Here is an 18,777-nt window from a genome sequence, read left to right as displayed (position 1 = left end):
CAGCGTAACTGACTGCGGCCAAGGCACTGAGGTGGTGTTCCCCAGCGGAAGTGGATCCATGATGCCCCCTGCAGGAGGCTGGGGAAGTGCTAGGGGCCCCACTCGCCGCTGCCCATTCCCTTGGCTCAGCTGTGAACACTCGACTCACTCTTTGTATTACATGTGCCTTCTGGGGCCTTGGACCCCGGAGACACCGCCCTTCCCAGGGCTAGTCAATGTCCAGAAAGAATAAATAGCTTGCCGGCCAGAACGCCTTTCGCGTGCAAACGAACCAATCCGGAGCCCACACCCACAAAGGCCTTCTTATTGGGCCTTCCCTTCATTTGGGCTTCACCTCCACCGTCCCCAGGACCTTTCACCCCAGGGCCATGCCTCAGACAACTAGGGATGGCTCCCATGCCCCAGAGCCTGCTGAAATTGTTTAAAGTAGCCAATCCTAAACCCGTTTACTCTGCCTTGCCCTTTCCTTCCTGAGGAAACCACAACAAAGGCTCTAAAAACCACATTTCCCCTCCTGACCTACATGGGTGCTTCCTGAGTGCCCTCCCCACAATGCCTTGGTGTGTCCCCTCCTCCTGGCATCTGCTGGCCTTGCCATACCTAAATAACAATACACCGTGTGTGCGTGTGTGTGTGTGTGTGTGTGTGTGCGTGTGTGTATATATATATGTATGTATATGTATGTATGTATATGTATATATATATGTATATATATATACAGCTTATTTATTTTGAAAGAGAGAGAGCACAAGTGGAGTAGGGGCAGAGAGAGAGAGGGAGAGAGAATTCCAAGTAGGCTCCACACCCTGTCACTGCAGAGCCCCACATAGAGCTCGAACTCACGAACTGTGGGATCATGACCTGAGCCAAGATCAAGAGTCAGATGCTTAACCAACTGAGCCACCCAGGCGCCCCATAAAACCTGTATTTTAAAACACTCCTCAGCATCTATTTTCAATTGTCGCCCATAGAAAACATCACACACCCATTTACTCACATGCACACACCCATGTGCGTGCGCACACACACCACACGCATGTAAGTCCATCTGAGGTTCCATCTCCTGATCCCACTAATTGTCCCCCGTCTCCCTCCAACTCAATTTTCACCTGGCTCTTGCCTCCTGGCTGCTAAAACTGCTTCCTCCTAACATCTCCCAGGACCTCCCAGGGCAAATTCAATGAGCACACTATGGGTCTTCATCTGGCTGTATCTTCCCGTGACATAGACTCATCGCCCACTCCCGCTCACCAAGGTTAGGGACACCCTTCGGTTTCCTTCTCGTATCTTGTGTCTCTCCCTCTGGTGCCTGCCCCTCTGTGTCTCAGGGAAAGCCTCCCCTTCCTCTGGGGAAAGGTCAAAGTTCACCGTATGACCACCACCAAATATTGACGATAATAAATTGTATTTACTGTCCTGTCAGTTTGCGCCCGTATCACGTTACAGTAGCTCTCATTCGACCTGCGTAACAAACCGAGGAGAGACGCGTTATAATTGTCTCTGTTGTCCAGTGTGGAATCTGAAACTTCGAGACATTGTGTAATTTGCCACAGGTCACACAGCTGTCAGTAGTTGTCCTGCTATGGTAACAATTCTAATAGGAATTATTACCAAAAAGTTTTTTGTACTGTAAATAATACTAATTTAAAATAGTTGCCATTAGGGGCGCCTGGGTGGCTCAGCCGGTTACGCTTCCGACTCTTGACTTCAGCTCAGGTCATGTTCTCACAGTTCGTGGGTTCGAGCCCCACATCAGGCTCTGTGCTGATGGTGTGGAGCCTGCTTGGGATTCTCTCTCTCTCCCTCTCCCTCTCCCTCTCCCCTCCCCTGCTCATGTGTGCACGCTCTCTGTCTCTCTCTCTCAAAATAAATACACTTTAAAGAAAATAAAATACAAAAAAATAAAATAAAATAGGTGCCAATAACCGACTGCTAGGTGCTTTACATATAATTCTCATAATATCAAAATTATACCCGCCTAACATATTTCGTATAAGGTGCCTTGAACAGTAGAGCTTGGTGGGGTTCCAGTGCCCCTGGGCTGTCCTGCAAAACCATTCCAGAAGCACCAATTCTGCTACCACACCAAAGCTGATGCGTCTCTGAGCTCCATTTCCTCCCTGATTCCTGCACACCTGAGTATCCAAATGCCTTCCCAACAACCCCCTAGGAATTCCCATGTCAGTAATACTGAATACTGGGATTCTCATTGGGGTTAACCTAATAAAACAGCAGCATATTAGCAGGTGGGGCCTCTGGGAAGTCCATGAGAGGGATTCTATCATAGCCTGGAAAGATTTCTTTTTTATTATTATTCTTTTTTATTATTTTAGAGAGAGAGAGAGAGAGAGTGAATATGCGAGCAGGGGAGAGGGGTGGGGGAGGGAGAGACAGAGACAGAGAGAGAAGCAGTTTCCATGCCCAGTGTGGAGCCCAGTGTGGGGCTTGATCTCACAACCCTGGGATCATGACCTGAGCCAAGATCAAGAGTCAGACGCTCAACCAACTGAGCCACCCAGGCGCCCCTGGCCTGGAAGGATTTCTAGTGAAATATCCAGAAATAGTAAGAATTCATCTCCTCAAAGCTGGGGAACAGGAGAGAGGAAATGAAGTAAGAATAAAACTTACAAATGCTTGGAAACTAGAAAGAACCGGGACACTGTCCCTCTATAACCAGTCCAGCCGCCTGGGCCACCATCCGGCCTGTCCTAACCCCTCCCTGCCTCCCAACCTCCAGCGGTCACGGGGCTTCCATGACCAGCGGTCACTTTTACCCCATGACAAAAGCTCTGCCGGAAACCCTCATTTATTCTGCCAGCAAGTTTCTCTTCTGGCCTTGTCTGTCTTCTTGTCAACTCCGTCCTCCACAGTGGTTCCAGAGTGACTGTTCAACACAGATCCGTTCAGGTGAGCTGGAGTCCGGGACAGACGGTGCTGTGCGGTCCACACTAGATGCAGTCTGCTTTCCGCCCGTAAGCCGAGGCTCCTGCCCTGGCCCAACCTGCCTTTCACTTTCTAGCACACTCTTTCCGGACTCTGCTCCTCCGGCCTGGACGACACTTTCCCACCACTTGCCAGCCCACCTGGTCACCTCCTACGCACCCTCCTAGACTCGCATCAAGTGGCATTTCCTCCAGAGGCAGCTGTGGATGGCCCTGGGCCCTTACGGACCTTTGTGCGCACCCCAGGGATGGTCATTTATCACCCTAGAGACTTGTCTGTCATATCTGCCTGGCGCTACGTGCATGTGTCTCCTGAGCCCTGGGATGTGGCCGATGCAACTGACCAGCGAGATCTCTAATTTCCCTTAAATTAAGACCTGGGCCAACAGCTCGGACCCAGACCCAGATCCTATATGTTCTGACCCTCCTCCCCACTTCTGTTCATCACCAAGACCTATTATCTATGCAAAATACTGAAGCAGTTTTGTCAATGCAGGTGCAAATATAAAGGAAAATGATTCTTTTTTTTTTTTTTTTGGTCACAATGAAAAACTTTGAAATATGTTTGAACAACTCTGGTATGTAAATTCCCTTTTGCAGCTATGAATTTTGTGTTATCTAAATTACAGATCAAGTGTTTCTTAGGAAAAGTTAGCATCCTAATTGAAATAGGCTATAAAATATGCACTGAAGTTTGAAGGCTCAGTCTTCAAAAGGAAAGAAAATATCTCATTAATACTTTAAAAAATGTGATTACATGACAAAGTGATGCTACTTTTACGTACTGGGTAAAATGAGATGTATTATGAAAATACATTTCAGGGGCGCCTGGGTGGCGCAGTCGGTTAAGCGTCCGACTTCAGCCAGGTCACGATCTCGCGGTCCGGGAGTTCGAGCCCCGCGTCGGGCTCTGGGCTGATGGCTCAGAGCCTGGAGCCTGTTTCCGATTCTGTGTCTCCCTCTCTCTCTGCCCCTCCCCCGTTCATGCTCTGTCTCTCTCTGTCCCAAAAATAAATAAACGTTGAAAAAAAAATTTTAAAAAAATACATTTCATCTACTTATTTATGTGGTGACAAGAAAAGAACTTCTAAATGTTTATTTATTGGTTTTTGAGAGAGAGAGAGAGCACACACAAGTGGGCGAAGGGCAGAAACAGAGACACAGAATGTGAAGCAGGCTCCAGGCTCTGAGCTATCAGCGCAGAGCTTGACTCAGGGCTCGAACCCATGAACCATGATACCATGACCTGAGCTGAAGTCGGATGCTCAGCCAGCTCAACGCTCAAGCCACCCAGGCACCCCGGTGACTAGAAACCTTAAAATTACTTGTGTGGTTTACATTTCTACTGGATGGCATTAATTATAGAAAAATAATAAAAAGTATCATTTTTATTATTAGCCATTTATAACAGCTACCATTTATTCCATGTCCAGAACTTTGTTATCTCACTGACGTCTCACATATATGTGTATATACACATATATATGCCTATGTCTATTTTATGTGCAAGGAAATAGTGGTTCAGAGAGGTTAGTAAATTTGTCTAATGTCACCCAGCTGGTTGTGACCAACCCTGAGCTCTAACCCGCATTGGTCAGACTCCAAAGCCTGAGACTCACATCTGTGCTTCACCTCCACACCATTACACGTAGCTCCTTAATAGACCTGGGTCGGGGCGCCTGGGTGGCGCAGTCGGTTGAGCGTCCGACTTCAGCCAGGTCACGATCTCGCGGTCCGTGAGTTCGAGCCCCGCGTCGGGCTCTGGGCTGATGGCTCAGAGCCTGGAGCCTGTTTCAGATTCTGTGTCTCCCTCTCTCTCTCTGACCCTCCCCTGTTCATGCTCTGTCTCTCTCTGTCTTAAAAATAAATAAACGTTAAAAAAAAATAGACCCGGGTCATAATTTTTCCAACTTCTACGACAATACTTAGTATAGTGACTGCTTAATAAATGATGAATGAACAATGAATCATCAAGGTTTGCAGTAAAGATGAAAAGAAATGGCAGGAGTGTAGTGAAAGCATTCTGTAAACTTTGAAGCTTTTCACAAATACCAGGTATCATAATTATCCTCCTATGATAACCAATCTAGGTGGCCTTGCTGATCAAGTCGACTGGCCCAAGGCTACAAAGACTTACCTGCCTGGGAAAATATCTTTTCTGTATCGCTAGCACCCTCTTGTGTCCCCATGTTGTAATAGCATAGTAGGACTGGACATAGGAAATTATCAAAAAAATTTAAAATTGCCATTTTTTCTCTTTCACACCTTCAAGATCTGTGCCTAGAAATCTGAGGGCTGTATTACCAACTTGTATTACACGTTGGTTATCTCAGGTATATGAAATTCTGCTTTCCTCAATGAATGATTCTAAGTGATCCGTAATGTCGGGAAGGAAACACAGCCCTGCAGAGCAACGTGAGAGTCAGTAGTCCGGGCACAGACCTCTGAGACTCTAGGGTTGGAGTCTTCCCATTTCCCACCCTGTATCTGGAAATCCCGTCCGACTCAAGAGACCCCTGAGCCTGTCCTCACAAACACTGCAGGCTTTGACACCACTCTGCCTTCGCCATGGTCACTGGGAGCACCTGACCACTGTCAAGTCCCACTTTCTCCCCCAGTGGAAGGGCACTTATTTGCTAGACCATCTGACCTCGTTTATAGGAGCTGATCGAGCTAAGGCAGGGCAAGCAGGGAAGACATAGGTCTTGGGTCTACACTGGCATTAACACAAGCACCAGTTGAGATAAAGTTACCCCATAGGCTGAGCCCTTTGTGACACATGTAAGTAGATGGATGGAGACTTCACATGGCGATTAGTAACGGCTCTGACTTCGCAGCCCACACACTCACCGCGGCAATTTTTAGCAGTCACGGCATCCCCATAGAAGCCGTCCGCACACCTCTCACAGTGGGCACCAGCCGTGTTCCCAATGCATTTCAGGCACTCTCCGGTGACGGAGTCACAGTGACCAGCCTCGAAGGGATCCACATTGCCGCTGCAGTCGCAGGGAACACAGGATTCCCCGGGCACTGTTGGGTTTCCATAGTAACCGTCTGCGCATCTGCAAAAAGGTTGAAGGAGGGATCCAACTGAATGCAAATACTCTAGACATGACCCCACCATCCAGGGATTCTCTGAATGGTTAATAAGTCAGACACAACTCTTTTTACGTAAGATTTATTGTGGAGTGCAACACTGAGTTCGGGCGTTCAGATCTCCTCACTCGCTGTGAAGGCAGAGAGTGCATCCAAAATGAGCCATACATCCAAGTGGATGTGCACTCAGCCCTAGGCCAACTGTACCTGGATGCCACGGCCACGGGTATGGTGCGGTTCTCCTGGGGACTTTAGCCATAGCCGGGCACTGATACTTACACGTGGGAAAAGACCGCGTTGGCTTTCAGGCGCCAGAGGATGGCTGTTAAATCAAACTAGCCCTCACCTCTGAAACTATCCAGAGTAAAGGGAGATTTCAATGTGTGCACAGTAAACACTGGCTCCTCGCTGTGTCTATTGTCACTGACGAGAACCCATATTAGCTCAAGGAGGCCGAATGCTGTTCTTGAAAATTTCCCAGGGAGTTTTTCAGACTAGTTTTTTAATCGGCATACTGGCTTGTCTCTATAATTATGTGAAATAATAATCACACCCCAAAGCTCTAAAATCATACTTAGCTACACATTTAAAAGTAAACACATATAACTGATATTGAAGTAACAAAAAAAGTCTGATGCAACTTTTTGAAATCAATTGAGTGATGCAGACAGAGTACCTCTCGCACCAAGCTCCCGAGTATCCCGGTGCACACTGGTCACAGACCACTTCGTCCCCATCTTCTAGGTGGCAGGTGGGGCTGAAACTGTCAAAACACTACAGATTAACACAATTTTCCAATGGGTGGGGTAGAATTTCTAAACATTTAAAATGTTCATCTTTTAGGGGCGCCTGGGTGGCTCAGTCGGTTAAGCATCTGACTCTTGCTCTCGGGTCAGGTCATGATCTCATGGTTCATGAGTTCGAGCCCTTTATCGGGCTCTGTGTTGGCAGTGTGGAGCCCGCTTGGGATTCTCTCTCTCTCCCTCTCTCTCTCTCTCTCTGTGCCTCCTCTGCTTGCTCCCTCTCTCTCTCAAAATAAAATAAACATTAAAAATTTTTCAAAAATAAAAATAAAATGCTCATCTTTTACCACTCCTTACAAACTTTCACTAGGTCTTTACTCCAGAACCCCGGTCCCCGACCATGCAGCCCATCTCACTGGGCAATGGCTGCTCACTGTTCCCTGTTCCTGCTTGTCCCTCAGCCCAGAGGGCACTTCTTCCCCTCTCTGGCTGGGTTCATCTTATCCCCCATCCCCAACTCAGCAGCCACCTCCTCCAGGACGCCTTCTCTGATGCTCCTCCTGGCCAAGCCAAGTTCCCCTCTCTGGGTTCCCTGTCACTGGTCTGCTTGCCTCAGAGCCCTCGCCACACTGGCCAAGAGCGAGCTCGAGCTTGTACATGACGGCCCATCCACATTCTCCAAAGGACCCCCATGGCTGACAAAGGTCCCTTCAACCTCTGTTCCTGGGTTTTGGGGGGACCTGTGAAGGGAGCCATGGGGCAGCTGAGAGTCTCCCACGATTTCATCTGAGTAGCCCTGCCTGTATCTGTTTTGCACGGTGCAGTTTCAAATAAAAATCCCCATGGGGGAATTCCCTGGGTCATGAAGGAAGAAGGGTCCTAAAGGGAAAACCAGCAAGAGAGAAGCAGGTTTTCAAACCACTGGCCTGCGAATGAGGCCATGTGCACCACTGGCCCCTTCCACCTCCCCTCACGCTTTGTGCGGCAGGACCAACTGTGATTTCACAGATGGGATCTGCTCCTTTGTGCTACCCCGCCTTGGCATACTCAGTTCCTCCTGCCCGGAAGGCCCTTCTCTGCAGCCTTCAAATTCCTTCTCATCCTCAAGCCTCAGATCAAAGGCTTTCTCTGAGTCATTCCTGGCAGACTCACACTCTCCGGACAGTGGACATACCTCCACTGAGTCATGACCACAGTGCGGGTTCCATGGGACCAGCAGCCGTGGATGAACACGTTGAACCAACCATGATGCTCAGTAGGCACTTGATAAATATCGGTTGAATCATTACGTGAGTTCAGCCCATTTTCAACGAGCCTCATATTTACCTATTTTGGGCATTATATCAAAAACTCCTTAAGGCCAGGAACAAAGTTTTATTCATTTCTGTGTACCTTATATGTCCTAGACCACTGGCAGGTACATACCATATACATTGAAAGAATAAACGAGCAACGTTAGACCCAGAGGAGCAAACCTGTGCATCTTTCCTTGCCATCACATAACTTTTCTTATTTAATTTAATGCACCAAACTTGTTCTTTTTTTTTTTTTTTTTTTAAAGAGAATCCAGGGGCACCTGGGTGGCTCAGTTGGTTAAACGTCCAACTTCAGCTCAGGTCATGATCTCACAGTTCGTGAGTTCGAGCCCCGCGTCGGGCTCTGTGCTGACAGCTCAGAGCCTGGAGCCTGCTTCAGATTCTGTGTCTCCCTCTGTCTCTGCCCCGCCTCACTCATGCTCTGTCTCTCGGTCTTAAAAATAAATAAAACATTAAAAAGATAATAAAATAAAATAAAATAAAATAAAATAGAATCCATTCCTCCACCTTTAATCCTACTTAATTACCACCGGGTTATCACACTCTCGTCACACATAAAGTCTGGCTCTGAAGAAATCAACGCACATCTGAATAGACATTGTGGCCGCACCGGGTGGAGCCCACCGGTGGAGTTGCCGGGCTTACTTGTTGGAGGCTGTGGAGAGGGGGCAGGCACACTGCTGGCAGTCCCTAGGAGTCCCTCGGGAAGGCAGCCCGTAGAAGCCGGGTGCGCACTGCTCACAGTGGTCCCCGGTGGTGTTGTGCTTGCACGCCTAGAACACGTGAATGAGGAGAAGACTCAGTTCAGGTCTCCTTAAAGGACTCTCTGATTCATCTACAAACAACTTGAAGTCAGAGTGGGAGGGGGGAAAAAAAAAAAAGATCAAATGCTCAAACAAGTCACCAAACCCTGTCATATGAGGAGGGGGTGCCTGTTTCCAGATAAATGAATTAAAAAATGTAATTTGCACAATCTGTACAAATGAGAAGATTTCACTTCAGCCCATGCTGGAGGAACGGCTACCAGACTTGCCCGTCTGTGGGAAAGAACTAGAAAACTGGAGCAGAACATATCGAACAACTTCTTTCAGACACTGGACCACAGAGGGGTGTGGAAATACCTGAGACAAGGGAGGTGATGGGATGAACCCACGACCGCATGTCTTTCTGCCCGGAGACACTTGCCAAGCTGGCAGGGAGTTGTGGGGGGCGGGGTGGGCAAGAAGGTGGTTTTGCTGAGTTGAGGAGACGGAGGTCAGAGTATGGGGAGGCTAGAACTGCAAGAATTTGGGCAGAGAACCAGAACTTCACAGAATAAGAGCTCCAGAAATCCCCATGGGAGACCCCTTCAAATAGCTACTGAATACTAAACTTCTTGTGTGTAGAGCGCGTTTCCATGAGGTCAGCTGAAAAATTCAGAACTCACACAGAGCCCCAGGGACACTAGAATTGTAACCGGCCAGTATGGAGAATCTTTGTCAAACACCCAGAGCGCCCAGCAGAGACCCCAGAAGAAAAACTCATTTGCAGAAGGGTTAAGCCTGCCCTAGAATAGAGGTTATTTTAGACCCACCCTAACAAAACTTAAAAACAAACCTGGAGACAATCAAGCTGACCTATGGTAATTTACTGCGTGCCAAAACAAACTCTGACATTCTTTAAAGGAAAGCGACAAAATCCAAAAACTTAACAATGCACAATGTTCATCATGCAATCAAAAACTACTGGGTAGGGGCGCCTGGTTGGCTCCGTTGCTTAAGCATCTGACTCTTGATTTCGGCTCAGCTCATGACCCCAGGGTTGTGTGTTCGAGCCCCGCCTCAGGCTCTGCACTGGGCGTCGAAGCTGCTTAGGATTCTCTATCTCCCTCTCTCTCCCTCTGCCCCCTTCCTCTGCTCTCTCTCTCTAAAAAAAAAAAAAAACAAAAACAAAAAACAAATAAACAAAAAAAACCCTACTGGGTATGCTTCCACTAGTCAAATCTGGGAAAATTTGGAATCCATGAGTCCAGAGAGATAATCAGTAGGTAAATAAGTAAACATAAGAAAGGGGTGTGGGGTTCTTGCTTAGAGTGGAGGCTGCGTGCCAACCAGTAAGCATGGGGGGAGTGCTGGAGTTGCAGAGCTACCCTTTTGCAAACATCGTGGTGGTGGGGCCAGAATCATCAGCAACTGCTACATCTAAGGGGAAAATTTGATGATGATTATGTCCACTTGCAAAATAGGTATGATATGATTTTTTTGCTCAAAGGTTCAGAACGGGGTTTTCTTTTTCTTTGGGAAAGCCATTATGTAGTTCTGCTAAAAAACCTACTAAGGGTCTGTTTTTTTTCTTTTCATTTAAAATTCTTTTTTAATTTGAAAGAGAGAGAGAGAGAGAGAGAGAGAGAGTGTGAGCAGGGGAGAGGGGCAGAAGGGGGGGGAGAGAGAGAGAGAGAGAGAGAGAGAGAGAGAGAAACTTAACAGTCTCCACGCTCAGTGCAGAGCCAGACGCAGGGCTCAATCCCACAACCTTGGGATCATGACCTGAGCCGAAATCAAGAGTTGGATGCTCAACCGACTGAGCCACCCGGGCACCACTACTGCCGGGCCCCAAGTATCTGTTTTAATGCTGTCTCAGTCACCATCGCTTTAAGTGACCAGCCCTGTTGGAGGAGCTGGTATGTTAAGGATGAGAATGTTCATCTCCTTGGGAAGGAAAAACATCTTCTCTTGATTGGAAAAGAAAAATAACTTCATAGTGGAAAAACCCGACTGTCACCACCTTATCCGGCTGTCCCAGGCTAACGTCCCCGGGAAGAAGACCAGACCGAATGCTCCTGACAGTGTGCACCGAGAGGGCATGTCACCTTCGCGTCTTCTTGCCTAAAATGCTTGACACTGGAAAGGAATAGGACATGAGTGGAAAACCTGACGAAATTGGAGTGAAGTCCGCAGCTCCGTGGATGGGATGCTGCCAGCGTGAATTTCTTAGTTTCAATCACTGGACTCTGGTTATGCAAGACCATCAGGGGATGATGTGTGAAGGTTGCACAGGGTCTCTCTACACTGGTTTTGTAAGCCTTTCTGTGCATCTAACATGGTTTCCAAAACTTTTTCAATGACAAAAATCATTATCATTTATTATATTTAGAACTTGAAGGCCAGTGGCTGTCAGCATCTTCGCTTTAACAGGGGTATCTATTTTTATATTTTGTCAATATATATTAATAGAAGCCTGTGCAAACACCCTTTCAGCTCGCCTGCACCTGAAGTCATCGGTGCCACAACCACGGTCTGCCGACCACCCCTCGCTATTGGCAGAGGCCCTTGGAAGGCTGGCCTCGAGAACGCACATGGCAAGGCAGAGGCATTTAAAAAAAGCAGCGACCTCATCAAGCTCTGGGAAACGATCCTGAGGCACTCAGTGCGTGTGCAAATCATCATTTTGTGCATTTCCTACAGACACTTGCATTCCCAGAACAAAGAAAGGAACAAAGAACAAAATGAAAGCTTTACTTACAGAATCAAGAAAAACCAGGCTCTAGAGAGAATAAGCAATCCAGGGCATCTCCCTGGGTCTGATAATTAATTTTCCCTAGCCCTAGGACTCAATCAATCTCTTTTGGAAAGAGTATGAAGGTTTCCCTGGGGTGAATCAGACTCAGCTGATTAACATATGTGTTCACTCGATCTACGTGCAGTAAATCCATTAGAACCCAGGAGTATGGCCTGGCTTCCGGGCAAAAGAACTGAAAAGAATTTCTGATTGAAGTTAAAAAACAAGTCTTGCCCTGTATCTGCCCCAAAGTTCATTCTCAAGATTAACTGCATATTTGTCAAGCCATGTTTCAACTCATGTTGCATGAAAGAAGCACTTGTTTGAAGAGTTTATCCAAGCTAACAACTATGAAGCATTATATATTGTACAAATGAGTGTGATTATCAGAAGTTTTATTATCCCTTTTATGATATGCTGTGTAATATGTTAAAAAATGCTAGCATTTTCATGTAAAACACCTGATCCTTTTTATTTAATTGGTGGATAATATTTTCTACCTGTATATAGCTTTATAATCTTACAAAGTAAGTTCGTTGTTCTAATAAAAAACCCGCAAAGAAATTATATATCCCTTTTCCGTTTTCACCAAAGTAACCCTTTTTTTTTTTTTTTTTTTTCCAAAAAGAGTGTGTGTGGCGGGGGGAAGCAGGAAACATTTTATGACATGAACTTAAGTCTGCAAATTTCCTTTGGAGTCTACAAGGGCAGGGATAATCTCCTGTGAAGGAAGCATTTTGTTCTAAACCACTTCTGCATAGCAGATGGCTTTGGGATGGGTGGGAGGGGGCACTCAAGGTTTTAGGAACAGACTCACAAAGCAAACTCCGTGGATATCGCATTCAGTTGCATGGCCATGGCATTCACAGGGTTGACAAATTCCTCCAAAGAGTATTCCATCCACACGATAATAGCCAGGGAGGCAGGACTGCAAAAGAGGGGCGGGTAACACACATCGGTGAAGGCAACCTTGGACATTATCGAAATCAGCATCTTTTCTTATTATTATTTAAAAAATTTTTTAAGTTTGTTTATTTATTGAGGGGGAGAGAGAATGAGAGAGAGAAAGAGCGAGCATGAGTGGGGGAGCGGGAGAGAGAGAGGGAGACAGAGAATTCCAAGCAGGCTCCACACTGTCAGTGCAGAGCCCCACAAAGGGCTCGAAATCAGGAAACCTCGAGACTGTGACCTAAGCCAAAATCAAGAGCGGATGCTTAACCAACTGAGCCACCCAGGCGCCCCTCATCTTCTTTTCAATACGTTAGAAACATAAACGGCTCCATTTTCTAGAAGTAGAGAAACTTCTCTTTTTCCCCTCAAACTTCTTTGTCGAGGCATCATCTACGTGCCATAAAATGCTCCCATTTTAAGGGCACGGTTCAATGAATTTTTTAGTAAACTTCCCAAAGTGTGCAACCGTCACCATAAATCTAGCTCCTTATTTATTTTTTGTTATTATTTATTTATTTTTAATTTTTAAATTTAAAAAAATGTATATATAATTTATGGTCAGGTTAGCCAACATACAGTGTGCCAGTGTGCTCTTGGTTTTGGGGGTAGATTCCCGTGATTCATCGCTTACATACGACACCCAGTGCTCATCCAAACAAGTGCCCTCCTCAACGCCCACCACCCACTAACCCCTTATTTCTTTTTAAAGGTAGAAGCACGCACACCCAAACCTGGTGGCTATACAATGGGTCCGCATGTACTTCAGCGGTATCCCACTGCAATATTATTAGAAATCATGTGGGGCGCCTGGGTGGCTCAGTCGGTTGAGCGTCCGATCCGGCTCAGGTCATGATCTCGCGGTCCATGAGTTTGAGCCCCGCGTCAGGCTCTGTGCTGACCGCTCAGAGCCTGGAGCCTGTTTCGGATTCTGTGTCTCCCTCTCTCTCTGGCCCTCCCCCGTTCATGCTCTGTCTCTCTCTGTCTCAAAAAGAAATAAACGTTAAAAAAAATTTTTTAAAAAGAAAAAAAAAAAAGAAATCATGTAACACTCAGCCACTTAACCAGTGTTTCGATCAAGAGGGCATTTTCCTCTCAACTTGATTTTATTTTCTTCTGCTTATAACTCATTAAATATTACCATCAAAGTCTTCAAGCGTAGGTCGGTGTCAAACCGCATCAGTTTAATGGAGCAAGCGTTACAGGTGTGCTTTCTGAAGTATCCAGGGCCATCCCCTGCCTGTGAGGAGCTGGGGACTGCCCCGGACACAGTCACCCATGTCATAATTCTCATGATGACCCTGAGAAATATTCTGTTTGATAGACATGAAATCTGGAACACAGAACAGTTAGGCACCAGGCCCACCGTGCCAGTGGAGCGAGTAAAGTCGCCACCCAGACCCGTGGCCACAGGGCTGCCCGGGGCCACACCAGACACAAAACATGTTCAGAATGCAGACTGGGGAGTGATGACTTTGGAGGCCAGCATACTCCCGTGGGGCCACAGAGGAGGGATGTGGATTTCGTTTTTATTTGTTGTAAAAAGTATTAAAACTGCATTTTCATTATATAAATAATATATACATGCATTCATTCACACTGCCCTTGTGAATGTCCTCTAATACCTCCATGCAGCCATACTCCCCTCAAGGGCAATGGGCTAGTCTACAGGTGGGCACCAACTGGGGTGGGGGTCTGTGTGGTCCCTGTAGTGCTATCAAGAATTCCATTCCTGGGGCGCCTGGCTGGCGTCTGGCTCTTGATCTCAGCTCAGGTCCTGATCTCAAGGTTCGTGAGTTTGAGCCCCACCTTGGGCTCTGTGTGGATGGTGCAGAGCCTGCTTGGGATTTTGTCTCTCCTTCTCTCTGCCCCACCCCAGCTCGTGCTCTCTCTCTCTCTCTCAAAATAAATAAATAAACTTAAAAAAAAAAAAAAAATTCCATTCCCCACCAATAGCTGCCCGAGTCCTTATGTCAGCTTTTGATTAAAGAATTCGTTCTTTTGTCTGACAAAAACACTGAAACATTTGTGTTAAGCTTCGTGCACTTGCTTGAGCCATCATCGTAGGCACATCAGTACTTTTCTCTCCAAACCCAGTGGACTTTTGAGTTCTCCAGCAGCAACTGCTCACTGCTGCCCCCTCTTGGTCTAGCTGGGACAGGCTTTTACTTGATCTGCCCGCTTTCCTATTTCCACATCCCACACTCTATAAGGTAGCCTTAAGGTCATTTACCCGTTAAATATTAACTACACAGGAATTAGGACCTACAGACATTTCCTTGGCCTAAGAATAAATGTTTCAGATCTAAAAAAAAAAGTTCATTGGATCAAAAAAGAAACAACTCTGCAAAAAATTTAAAATAGCAATAGAAATATTTAATTAAATATTTACATCGTGAAGCATGGGCCCGCTTTCTTAACTGCAATGTTTATAATTGATAAACATCCATAAAAATGAATCATAAATACAGTGTTCTCACTTTGTAAAAATGATTGCCAGACAATCACAGCCAATGACAAATGTTCATAATTATAGTCAGTCTTGAACACGGGAGAGGCGGGACCGTGGGGTGGTTAACAGCACAGATGAACTTGAAACCTGATGTGACTACTTCCTAGCTCTTTCCTACAGAAAGAGGTGAGGATAGTGCCAAATACACAGAAAGTTATCAATACTTAGGTCCAAATCATTTCAAAATATATTTCAAAGAAAAAAATTTTTAACCAACAGATTACTTTTAGTGATGATTCAAGTGCATTTTCTCACCCTTCATTGTGGGATGGAGCTCACCTAAGTTAACATAGCTGGGGGCCATAAAAAAGTCTCAAAACGGGCCTGGCTTGTCCAGTGCTTTCTAGGTTGCATGCTGGTGATTAGTAAACATTCAGATACAATCAAGTTCAGTCCTCCTTAGACAAGTTCAGTCCTCCTTAGAAATGCAAAATATGGCATGCAGTTTTCCAGATGACTAAGGCAAGAGGGTAGACTTAATTCGGAGCATTTCCAGGTGCCCCAGAACCCCTCTCTGCAGGCGGCACCAGATTTCTTTAAACATTGTGTTTGCTAATATTCCTATAGCCTCGAAAAGTCTGAGCCAAACATGGGGTTTCTAAAGTTAAAAACCAAGTGTGGGCCACTGTATTACCTTCAGGGTGCTTTCTTCCCCTTAGGAAAGAACAAAAGGGAGGGGACAAGAAGGGAATAAGAGAAGCCTTACCTCACAGGAGATCCCTGCATAGCCTTGGGGACATTCACAGTGCTCCACCTCCGTGGCCAGTGCCAGGTCTATAACGTTAGGGCTGGCTGTGTCCAAAGAGACAGAATCCAACCTACCGATAGATAGGGGTCATCACGTGACTTAGATACCCACCTGCAAATGACATCTAACACTTTGAGGAAGGTGGAGTCTTAAAAAAGGCCTGTTCAAGCAAAACGGTGATGTGACTTCTGTAAGTAAAGATTTTCACACCAATATGATTTCTGCAAGCCATCAGTATTTGCTGGAAAGCCTTTGCAACATTTGGTGGAAAGACATGTGATTGCCCAGACAGCTGTGGGAAGGATCTGATGCTGTCCAGTCTGAGCTGAAGTGCTTCAGAAAAACGAATCTATTCAATAATTCTATCTTGAATACAGAGATTGTCCTTAAATGTATAATTCCGTGTTTGCTTTAGCTGTAGCCAATGTTTATACTTAGCCTGGCATTGCCAGAACTTGCCCTTCTAGAAGCAATAAAAAGACTAAGGATGGGAACATTAGCTTAAATAGACAGTAAAATCTAAGACCGTTAACATCGGGAGGGTGAAAACTAGATAGATGCAAGATGGTCCAGCCAATTGTTAACTTGTCAGGAAGTGCTCAGAAAGACACCCTACACGTTTCTGATCCTGACGTCAAGACTATCTCCTTACTGAGACACACATTTGTCATGGACAACTATTCTTACATCTTCCATAAAATTATAGTAATAAAAATATTTTTACAACAGCTGGTTCCACTAGGTGTGCCCTTAAAATAATCAAGTAAAATATATTATGCTTAAAATGCATAATAACAGATAAACACAAGATTAAAATACCTTCACCAAAACCCTTCCCTCTCTTTCAATACCCACCTGTAAAGAGCCATTTTTGCAGAATTATAGTTGGCTCTGATCAGGAGATGTGTCACATTGGCAAGGACAGTCATCAGTTGGTCACGATCTATCGCCTTTTTGTTATTAAAATCTCGGAAGTTCTCTGGCACAAGTCTGACCACGTTTAAATACTCTTCATAGGGCTGTAATGACAGGCCCTCGGCCTGGGTGCTTAAAGTGAGTCCATTTCCCTAACATTCAAAACAAGAGGAAATATATTTGTAATTCAACTTCACGGCCAAAAAGTAAAAGCAAATTTGTATTCAGCAACATGGCTTTTCATTTGTGCTTAGGTTCTCAGGGTAAACATGTAATTGTGTCTATAGCTCTTGGTCCAGAACAATCAGAGGAAAGGTGTTTCAATGTAGCACCCTCAGAGGGAATCAGACTGTAAATCTAAAGACGGGGTCCTTCCCTGGGATCTCAGAAAAGAAACGGCATATATTCGCCCACAATTTTCCTCAAAGCAATCAATCTGACACACCTAATCTTTTTTTTTAAACTTTTAAAAAATGTTTTCATTTATATTTGAGAGAGAGAGACAGTGTGTGAGTGGGGGAGGGGCAGAGAGAGATGGAGTCAGAATCCAAAGCCGCCTCCAGACTCTGAGCTGTCAGAACAGAGCCCAACGCGGGGCTCGAACCCACGAGCTGTGAGATCATGAGCTGAGCTGACGCTGGACGCTCAACTGACTGAGCCCAGGCGCCCCATGACACCCATAATCTTTAACTGAAGAGCAAAAGTAGAAAAAGTATGTAAAAATACCTCTAGCTTTCATAAATTGCCATTCACAAAAATGCTTTATGTCACACGGTTCCCACCCTGAGCAGGCTAGACAGGGAGATTTCAGTCATTAAAGGTGCAGACTAGAATCTGAAGTGGTTTCTTACCTTTGGGAAAACTACCGGGGAGGCTGAGCTGGGCCTTTTGGTGACGGGGGAGGAGAAGAGTGAGGGGACAGGATTAGGGACAGAGGCTGAGAACAAAAATGGCACTGCATCTCCTGTCCCCACACTGCCAGGCGCTGTCACCTAACCACTCATATGGGGGCCAACGTGGCAGGAGGAGACAGAGGGAGTCAAATGGCTGGCAAGGCAGTTACAACATCAAGACAAACACCTGTCTCCGTTTTAAATGTGAAAAGATGTGTCAGCTTCCAGGATCCAGGGAAGAGCCATGCGTGCTCCCCTGAGGCAGTTCCGGAAATGGACCCGGAGACACTCAGTCTGGTCAGTTTCCAGATGAGGCAAAACACTGCTGAATGGCCACCCGGCCAAGCGCTCCTTGCTACTAGAGGTTCCCTTAGCTACTCGGAGTCACAAAACTGTCACCCAACTAAGCCCTTGAGCTCCACAGCAAAGCAGCGTGAGAGCACCTACCTTGATGATGACATCGGTGTGCGACATGAGGTCACCATCCACTGTCTCCACTGGAATATCATAGGACACTGTGTACTTCAGGAATCCACCGAAAGCAGTCAGCTGAAACACGTAAGCAAGCATGAACACCAAGGGCAAATGATCACAGCCCCTCAGCAAGAGGAAGTGGTGGCTAGGATCCATCGGGAAACAACCAGGCGACAAGGTGTCCAAGTGGCCACAGTATGTAAGGAGGTTCACATTAAGCCAGTGAAAAGAAAGCATATTACAAGAATATTTTGTTTAATTGATATTACCATAAGGCAGGACATAATTTTTTTAATGTTTATTTTTGAGAGAGAGAGAGAGAGAGAGGAGGGAGGGACAGAGAGAGAGGGAGACAGAGGATCTGAAGCTCAACAGCAAAGAGCCTGATGCGGGGCTCGAACTCACGAACCACAAGACCATGACCTGAGCTATCAGATGCGGAACTGACTGAGCCACCTAGGCGTCTCGATGCAGGATATAATTTAAGTGGACAGAAGAAAGATGTACTCCTTCTTAGAGACCCTAAGGTTAATTAGCATAAATAAACTGTGAATCACACAATAGACATGTATTTCACTTAACTCCTCTAGGATTTAGGAGTTAAATCCATGACAATAACCCCAACATTCTGATCTCACTGCCTGATTATAGGA

At 46.0% G+C, this 18,777-nt stretch overlaps 1 protein-coding gene across 1 annotated transcript in view; it reads right to left on the bottom strand.

Moving 5' to 3' along the window:
* LAMA1 (laminin subunit alpha 1) overlaps positions 1-18,777 on the bottom strand; it is a 166,094-nt gene that overhangs the window by 73,085 nt on the left and 74,232 nt on the right. Inside the window, exons 13-19 of the mRNA XM_043558326.1 lie at positions 18,098-18,199; positions 16,698-16,909; positions 15,801-15,912; positions 12,452-12,562; positions 8,743-8,870; positions 6,715-6,801; positions 5,793-6,004 (exon numbers count right to left, since the gene is read on the bottom strand). Coding sequence (XP_043414261.1) covers positions 5,793-6,004; positions 6,715-6,801; positions 8,743-8,870; positions 12,452-12,562; positions 15,801-15,912; positions 16,698-16,909; positions 18,098-18,199 — 964 coding nt within the window. The remainder of the gene's footprint in view (positions 1-5,792; positions 6,005-6,714; positions 6,802-8,742; positions 8,871-12,451; positions 12,563-15,800; positions 15,913-16,697; positions 16,910-18,097; positions 18,200-18,777) is intronic.

Source organism: Prionailurus bengalensis, chromosome D3 (assembly GCF_016509475.1).
Source record: "Prionailurus bengalensis isolate Pbe53 chromosome D3, Fcat_Pben_1.1_paternal_pri, whole genome shotgun sequence".
NCBI lineage: Eukaryota > Metazoa > Chordata > Mammalia > Carnivora > Felidae > Prionailurus > Prionailurus bengalensis.
The sequence above is the reverse complement of the archived record's forward strand: the minus strand, read 5'-3'. Positions and strand labels throughout refer to the sequence as shown.